Source organism: Lissotriton helveticus, chromosome 7 (assembly GCF_964261635.1).
Source record: "Lissotriton helveticus chromosome 7, aLisHel1.1, whole genome shotgun sequence".
Taxonomy (NCBI): Eukaryota; Metazoa; Chordata; class Amphibia; order Caudata; family Salamandridae; genus Lissotriton; species Lissotriton helveticus.
Window position 1 is genome coordinate 623233018 of NC_136068.1, and position 9530 is coordinate 623242547.

The following is a 9530-nucleotide window of genomic DNA, read 5'->3' on the forward strand; positions in this document are numbered from 1 at the left end:
TGTTTCCTTCCCAGTGTAAGAATTGGCTTTTGTAGTTTGGTTTGCCCTGTTCCCATCATGCACTGGGACAGGAACAGACTAATTTGCATACAGCCAGGTTCTGAAACTGGGATGGTGCAATGAGCTAAAAAACGGTGTTGGATCTAGCCCTGATCTTTTGACTGGGTGAGAGTATTCTGCTTAATTCAGAGACTCTGTCCCTCACCACCCCTTGTTGTAAGTATTTCACAAACAAGCAGGTACCTGTTTAAAGATGAACCTTCAGTATCAAGCAGAGACCTTATAAAAGGCCCCTTGTTGCGCTACCACCCAGTGAGGATTCATTAAAACGTCAAACATCCTCAAGCCATGCGCTGTGGCAAATCAGTTTTACTGATGTATTTTGTATTCTGTGCAATATAACCACACAGTCAGAGGTTGGAACATGTCTAAATAGAAGGCTCACAAGAAGATTAGAAATGTGAATGGGGTAAAGAGGACACCATAAGGATTCCAGCTGAAAATCTAATGTCGAGGCATGTGAGCTGTAGCTCACATGCTGTGCACACACCTGCATCTAGTGTTGGGTCCGGATGTTTGCAAGTAATTAAGATATTAACCAACTACAGACAGAGCAGGTAAAATGACCCCAGAAGAGCCTACTTCATGCAAGATGGTTTTAATCGCTCAGTTGCTAGGAGCAAGGATTTGCCCTGTCTGTGGTAAAAACCGAACTGCCATTCACTTATGTTTTATTTTTCTGAATTCTTGACAGTTGTGTCCACCACTATTTTTTTTTTTTTACCCAAAGCTAGGAGTAGAGTAATTAAGCAAAAGTTATTCACATTCTGCATGTCTCCATTTCGTGTCTTCAATAATGGGGAGACCACGCCTTTTTTCATGCTTAGAGGTATAATGCTTTTTGATAATTAGTTACTTGGCTGTAGATGCAGTTGTCTGACTAAGGGGAAAGCAGATGGATACAGGACAAAGATATATGTTACGTAAATTTGTATAGTGCACTAACTACCTGAGAGGGTATCCAGGCACTTGGGATGGTGTGTGACCCCTAGAGTGCTCATATGAAGACCCACGTCTTAAGCTTATTGTGAAACTTGAGAAGTGTGGACGAGGCTCTGATGTGTTGAGGAAAGGTTGTTCCATGTCTTGGGTACAATGTAGATGAATGAGCAACCTCCTGTTTTGCTTTTGCGGATGCGGGGAGTGTGTGGGGGTTAGAATGAGGCAGAGCGTAGGTTTCTGGTGGGGTAGTGTAAGTGTAAGTGTATGTGGCTGTTCAGGTATCCTGGCCCAGTGTTGTGTAGGGCTTTGTATGTGTGCGTGCGAAGTTTGAATTGGCTGCACTTGTGAATGAGGAGTCAGCTAAGCTTCTTGAGGTGCAGTGCAATGCGAGTACAGCGTAGGAGGTAGAAGGTGAGTCTTGCAGCAGTGTTCTAGATGGTCTGGAGTCTGTGTAGGAATTGTTTGGAAATTCTGGTGTAGAGTGTTGCCATAGTCCAGCCTCCTGGGGATGACTGCTTGCGTGACTGTCCTGGTTTTCCGAGCCTAGCATTTGAAGATCTCTTGCAGCACATGTATGATGTGGACGCAGGAGGTGCACACTGCGGTAACTTCTGCCGTCATGTTGAGTTTGTTGTCTAAGATGATCACTAGATTTCTTGTGTGGTCTGTCGGTGTAGGTTTTGGACCTAGCTCCGACTGTCACCAGGTGGTCTCCCGTGGGGGAGGTCTTGTTTCCGGAGAGCAGTATTTCCGTCTTGATGGAGTTAAGCTTCAAACAGTTGATTCACATCCAGTCTGCTACCATGGTTGTGCAGTTGGTGATGTTTGTTCTGTTGGTGGTTGTCTTATCCGACAGAGAGAGGATGAGTTGGGTGTCATCAGCATAGGAGATGACGGTAATGTCTTGTGATTGGGTAATGTTAGCGAGCAGTGTCATGCATATGTTGAAGTGGGTGGGGCTGAGGGACGATCCTTGTGGGACTCTGCATATCAGTTTCTTGGCCTCTAATGTGAGGGATGGCAGTCTGATCCTTTAGGTTCTTCCCATGAGGAAGGAACAGATCCATTAGATAGCGTATGTTTTTTGCCAGTTTAGCTGAGTCCTCTGATGAAGGTGTTGTGGGCAACTGTGTCGAAGGCCGCAGAGCGGTTGAGCAGGATGGGGGCCACTGTTTCTCCCGAGTCCAGGATGATTTGAATATTGTTGGTGGCTGCAGTCACTGCTATTTCGGTTCTGTGGTTCTTTCTGAATCCTGATTGAGTGTTGTTTAGAAGATGGTGAAGTTTGAGGTGGGTTGTGAGTTGCTTGTTGATGGCCTTGTCAATCACTTTGGCTGGATATGGGAGATGGGTCAGAAGTTGCTCAGATGATTCAGGACTGCTGTGGGCTTCTTGAGGAGGGCTTTTGCTTTCTACAAGTTTCCATTTATCCTGGAAGGTGGCAGATGTAATAGAGGTGTTGATGATGTGGGTCAGGATGGTCTGTCTGCATGACTGCCGCTGTGTTGTTTCTGGTGAGAGCTGTCCATTCGGTCAGAGGGTCGGCTTGTTGATGGTAGGTATGTTAGCAATGAGTTTTCTGGGCTTCAGTTGGTGCGCGAAGTTGATGTCGAAGTTTTGATGGTGAAGAAGTTGGATAGGGTGTCGCAGAGTTGTTGGGAGGTTTTGATGTTTTTGACAGTGGCTGAGGGTAAGGTGAAATCCTTCACGATCCAAAAGATCATGCAGCTGTTGTAGCTTCCTTCGATGCAGTCAACTAGTGCTTTTTTTCTTGGTGATCTAGGGGAGAGCCAGATTTTATGACCAATAGTAGGATTCCACTGATCGAGTATTGAATATAATGATAAATGGACAATGATTTATAGACTTTACTAAGATTAGTTGTTCATTAGGGGAATTCTAATGTCTTTAGGTTGTTACAATAAGGGAACAGATTGATTTGTCTTTGAATAGACACAAATCCAGAGCTTATCCCATTTTGAGATTAATAGATGGAGTTGGCTACACTTTTTTGGTTGGCAAGTGTTAAGAACATCAAATAGTTTTTGGGGTGTGGTCCTAGATCATCTTCCCCCATGTTTTTTTTTAAATTTTAGTTCCGATATTGTGGTTTTGTATTCATAATTCTTTTAACTGATCAAGGATAGTAATGATTGCTCGCTGTACGTTCCTCAGGTAGGCTTCTTAAGGGTTTGTAGAGTATATCCTTTATGATTGTAGGAAATACGTCAATACTTTGATTAAGATCTGAAATCACGGTTGGATGACTCACTTGGTTACTCACAGATTCTCAAATGATAATTTTGTCCCTGCACATCCACACTGGTGAGATCTATTTGGCCCTTGCTTCTATGAACTTAAATATATATGCAGTGCTACGTAATGAGGCAGTTTATGTAATTTCAATAAATTCAGCAGGTGCAAAGATTTTCTAATATAAGGTTCGTTATCGCAGTGGTAGTTTGAACTAGTTGAACCAGGCTAAATGTTTTTGTAGTAAGCAGGACATTTTTAACTTTCCCATCGAGGTTATCGATATGTAAATTATAGTCTACCAGTTAGACTAGATTTATATAACCTGGAACTGTTTATGCTGTAAAAGCAAGAATTGTATTTGCAAAGATTTATCGATGGGCTCTGGATGTATCGTAGCTTGCAGCAAACGGAGATAACAGTTTGCGTAAATGCTATACCTGCATATCCAAAGGGTGTGTCCCCAGGAGGGAAGACTGCAGTCTTTTGAATAATTCAATTGGCCTGCCATCTGGAAATGAGAGCATAGGTCTCCATGTACATCTTCCTGCCTGCCGGCATTCACACCCTGCCTTTATTTGCTACTCAGTGCATGCTATCAGACTCTTAAAAAAATCCACGCTTTTAAAGAAATGTAGTCCTTGCAACATCTTTGTCTACATCTCAGTTTTTTCGAAGACCCATGAGCACGCCACCACACTTTTCCAAGTTTTGTGTGTGTAAAATAAATAGTTGCCTATAGGATACATTATCTTCCCAAAGATCTTAGTACAGGTGTTAAGCATCAGATTGATGAGGTGCTCGTGATGATGTAGTCTTGGTCTGAATTCAGAAACTCCCAGTGCTGAAGCCAATCAATCTTCTACCTCTTCTCAAGAATACTAACTAGCTAAGTCACAACATGGTAGCAACATGGAAAACATTGGAACCTGGGAAAGGTGCAAGGTTGCAAAAGCAGCATTTCGGGCAAGCAGCTTTGTTACTGGATACTAAGTTATGAGTCTCAATCAAAGCCCAAATTGTACCTAGCTGTGCTGACCGGTATCAACTTGGATACGTTGTGGTTGAGAGTAAGTGAACACTTGTATTCATGATTACAGAAAGAGAGACTCTATCCCAATCTTATTCAGTTGCAGGATGGGCAAACACACCATGTGCCTTGTTTTGTGTGTAAAGAATGAAGTTCACCTGTAATGCTTTGTGGTTGTTCACCTATCATGAGAATTCCTCTACTTTCATTCATTAATTTGTGTTTCCTGCTTCTGTTTCTCAGAACCTATGAGACGATCTTTGAGGAGCCCCTTGAGCGCAACGGCAACATGATCTTCACCAGCCAGCGTAAAGTGAAACGCTTGATGGAATTCCATGATGGCTGCAGACCACGCAAGCGCAGGGCACGGCAGAAAGGGAAGGTTATGGTCCCTGGCCGAGGAAGACGGCAGCAGACCAAGGCTCAAGAGCTTGACATAGATGTTCTGCTTCAGCACAGGCTGCAGGAACTGGACGCACTCTTTGCAGCTGATGAGGAGTGCTGACTTCAGCCGTGCTCACCCAACAAATATTGCTCAGGACATTTTTCCAATACAGAGAAGTGCTAATATCTGATGCCTCCTTAAGAGATTGTGTGTTAATTTGTACAGGAGGTGGAGAGATTTGCAAAGGGTTCTGCTCTTAATATTGATTTAGACAGCGTCTCAGAGCTTCTTAAAGTGTGGATTCTAAGTATTTATGGACAGAGTGCAGCAACAGTTTAGCGTGTCAACTTGCAGTGTTGGTGGACAAAGAGCCGCAAATGCTCATACAGTGTTGGCTTTACTGTATTGATAGCTAAAGTGGTGGAGAGATTACTAGAGCAGCTGTTATCAATGTCCATGGCTCTTCGAGTCTCCTACTTCGAAAGTTTGTCTATTTAGACCCTGTTCTTTCATAATGTATTGAGGCAGCTGCGTCAACCGTCCCCACGGTCCACTTTGGAACTTGGCATCTGTGTGCTTGTTATCATAATTTTTCCAAATTGTGCTTTCCTGTTCTGAAGGAGCATGAAAACCACCTGACCCCTAAGACTTACACATCCAAATAAGGGCTTGATAAGTGGTAATTCCAAAACCATAGCCTTGTGTTCATGTAACAATGCTCTGCACGGAGTGAAGATTCCAGACATGCAGCCGTCCACCCATGTAATGGAGGTGTAATCAATGAACATTTCAAACACAGTGAGTGAAGATACATAGCAAACATACGTCCGAAAAACAGTGCTCTGTAGTTAGTAAAAGACCTAGGGTTAGTGAAGATATCAAAAACGCTCAACCGTCCATCTGTGAAAGAGAAGTGGGGGGGGGGGAGGTCAGTAACATTTCCCTACTCAAACTGTCTACCCATGTCTTGCTATTGGTCCTGGAAAAACCAAAAACAAATAGGCAGCAGTATACCCATTTACAGATTGAGAACCTGCAACTGTTGCCGCATCTAACGGGAAAAATGCCAAAGGCTCACCCATCAGCCCTTACAGGGCAAACATTATCACTGCATGCTCCGCAGACAGTTTCTCCAACCTACTTCTACAGTAAGTCGGAGTGTCTCTAAACTATAATATGTCCTACTGTCATAGTCCATGAAAGAACGTCGAGTGAACTCCTGCAATACCGGTAGCACACAGTGTTTAAAAAATTTTCACCAGACGGAATAAAAAAAAAAAAGATATATATATATATATATGATCACTTTTTATTACCTGCATTTTCAGAAATAAATCACAGTTTAATCCTTTGGTTTTTCAGCGTGTGTAAAAGAAAATAATACTCTGTTGCTTTCTCTTTCAAACTCCAAAACCACCAGTTCTTGCATTTAAAAAAAAAACATACCTGGAATAGCTCAAAATATTCAAGTAAATATTCACATGTTTTCATGTAAACTTAAAAAGACAGAAGCTCACATTTTCGATTGAGTTAACCCACCAGAAGTTTGTAGTAGATCAAAGAAGGTCTCCAGGTACATCGTTTTATACCATGACGTTTTCCCTGAGACGTAGTATATACTTTTTTTAATTCTCTTCGAAAATCAGCCTTTAAGTTGGCTATGATCAGTTTCAGGTTGCCTTCATCCATCCTTCCCTACTGCATTCCTTTTTTTTATAAACTAAAGAGGACCGCAGCTGCAGTGTTATTTAGCCCCCACCTTCTATGATTAAATGTATGTGAGAAGGGCAAGGGTAGTCGTCAGTCAGATATTACCAACAGATCAGTTGTATTCTATTCGTTTTTGTACAGCTCACAGAAGGAAGGGGGCATGCAGTAGAACAATGACGGAGCAATTTGAAGAAACATAGCCACCATCTTAAGTACGATGTCTTTCTCTAATGATTTAAAAAAAAAATATTTTCATATATAGTCTGAGGTTGTCTGGTGTGACTGGAACCATGTGAGTGTCCCTCTAAGTATCTTTTCCATTGTATTCCAAAGAAAGGGGATTCCCCTATCACTTTGTCAGGTGCTGCACTCGGTTCTGAGTGCATTGTAACAATACCAATGGCATATTGCAAGAGTCAGTTATTATTCTAAACTGAACCTTAAAAGCATAGTGTAGATCCTATACTGAAGATGCCAAAATATCAACAGATGCGAAAATGAAATTCTTAACTTGTCATGTGTCAAGGAACTTTCACTACAGATAAACAGAATTTCTCTAGAAGTTTAGGAATATATGTAAGTAACAGGTAATCTTATTTCCATTATTGTCAATTGGGAGCTCCTGTTTTTGTGAATCTGAGTACACCTATGTAAAGCAATGTGGAGATTTACTTGGAAAGTTAGATGTCCTTCCAGATGTAAGACTTTTACCAAACGTGTTCACTTTTACCAGCATGAGGCGAGATTGATAACAAGCTATATTTTCGTTATCTATTTAAGAAGTGAATTTCAAGAGCTGAAGGCTTTTAACTGAAAAAAATAAGTAACAATACGTGTTTCCTACATTGAAAACATAGGTGTGTTGCACTTGTTTACTACATGTTGTTTAATATTTACAATCCACCACCTGGTAGGAAACACTTCTGCTGAGCACCATGGAATGTAAAACATTTTCTTTAAATGCTTTCTACAACATTTCTTGTACGATTAGATGTGTACTCACAATTGAGGTGCGATATGGTGAAAAAAAACTAAAGTTTGTGTTTTGAAGACTCATACAGTTGTATAAAGTTATTACATCTCTGTCATAGGGTAACTCCGCTTTGGTGTGAGGTCCAAGAGCTGTAGCATGATTGTGCCACAAGGGTGTATGCAGTAAGATTGGCTAATTGTCAGATAGTCACACTGCTGTGGATGTATATGAAAGTGTCCCTCTGCTATTGCGTGGCTGTATATCTGAGGACCAATGGTTGTAGCGTGGCTGAAGCATAATAAAGCTCACAACTGTTATTGGTACTTTGATGATTCTTGGCATCACAGCTTCACTGCTCCTCATCAAGAGTATCTTCTTATTCCCTACAGACATATGTCGCACATGCCAACCTACTGCATGAAGATTCCTCCCTAGCAATGCCAACTACAATTGCATAGGTGCTTCTCTTGCTACTCTTCATTAGTCATGTTCTAGTACTGAATTGTTTGCACCCTGTTCTATGTGGGTATCAACCAGGATGGAGCTTTACGACTCCTTCTGACTTCCACCTTAAGCATACAATGCCACAAAATATGCCCTACGTTCTAGTTTTTTTAGGTCTCGTAGCGATACAGTGCGTAAGCACTGTACTCGCCTAGATCTATTGTTACTGACTCTGCTTCCCAGGAGACAGTGCCGGCCGCGCGCTTCTCTCAAAAGGCGATCGGCGCAGGCCACGCGCGCGGCTGTCTCCTGGGAAGCGCCAACATATACAGGCACACCTCCCCCTGCACGCATGCGCACACACATGCACGGAGAGACTTTTCATCGTATTATTTCTCCTTCGTTCATCCACCAAACTGCTCGTGCTCATCATAATCTTATTCCCTCCGCCTAGCTGCATATTCTATTAAAAAAGGATCAAGCGCTTCCATTTTTAGACGCCGGGCTTTCATCTATTAATTAGCTGCTACACTATGGTCCGTGCTTTGCCTTCACCGCGTGCAAAGAGAAAGGAGACAATTCTGCATGCTCGTCTCAGCTCGCTCTTGTCTCTCCCTGTACGGCTGTCACATACACACACACACGCACGGAGAGACATTTCCCCCCCTCCCCCCAAGCACAGATACAGGCACCAACCACTCCCCCCCTCCCCGCTCCCCGGCACTCCGGACTTGTGCAGCCTCCGACCGCGGGGCTCTCCAGGCATGGGAGCCCCGCGTCACCACTACTCCTCCAGGCACTCCGTGGGCGCGGGCTTCACAACACGGAAGTCCCGCCCCACGATAGGTTTCGTTTTGCGTGCGCACAGGAAGCAGAGCAGACAGTAGAGCCAGTGACGAGGGGGGTGCTTCCTCGCCCGATTCCCAGAGTACAACGGCCGCGGGATGGTTATTGCTGTGCTGGACACTGGCGTGGACCCTGGGGGCGCCGGTTATGCAGGTAACAGAATGTGCATGAAACGCAGGGATGAGACGCGCTTTCGCCACCCTGCACGCGATCAATGCTGTGGGGTGACATGGTTCATTAAACACATTCTTGTAGATATGACCTCTTACGAGCATCTTCCATTTCACTTTTCACCATTACAGATGCAAAACTGTATGAACATTGGGAGCAACATAATAAAGTATAGGCGGTGCTGTTGTGCCGTTTGGAAATTGTGTGACTTCATGAATTTCTCAGCCTAGTTGACACCGCAATTAATTTGTGCATATATGCACTGTTGTACCAGTGCGTAATCTGTGTGCCCTGCATTCCATGACGATTTACCAAAACGTGAGGTACAGTGTGTAGTTTGATCAACGACAGAGTGTCTGCATAAATGAAGTCATCAGTTGAGTCGATCATCTTGGCGTATTATTAGCATAGTCCCCAAGAAATTTAAATGGTCTGTTTTTCAGAGAGTTTTCCAGAATATCGTTTGCTTCTGCATGTAGTTTGTAGTTCCTATTTAAAGTGTGTGATATCAGACTACTATTCGGATTTGATGAACGGTAAGATATTTGCGTGCATGGAAAAACTACCTTGTAGCTCGAATGTGGCACGTGCCTCTCGGTTTCTGGTGATAGCTTAGTGATGTCTACGGTTTTCTGTGCATTATATAGTTCTGCTCCATAGCTCATAAAAAGGTCGGCAGGAGTTTTTTTCTGATTTCGATCTCTTGGGAGCTGCCA

The 9530-nt window shown here is 43.1% G+C and overlaps 1 protein-coding gene across 6 annotated transcripts in view; it reads left to right on the forward strand.

Moving 5' to 3' along the window:
- PRR14 (proline rich 14) overlaps positions 1-7436 on the forward strand; it is a 489848-nt gene extending 482412 nt beyond the window's left edge. For all 6 annotated transcript variants that reach the window (XM_078652836.1, XM_078652834.1, XM_078652837.1 and 3 more), the window contains one exon: positions 4529-7436. In XM_078652836.1, the coding sequence (XP_078508962.1) occupies positions 4529-4790 (262 nt within the window). In that variant the 3' untranslated portion in view covers positions 4791-7436. The remainder of the gene's footprint in view (positions 1-4528) is intronic.
- The last annotated feature ends 2094 nt before the right edge of the window (positions 7437-9530 follow it).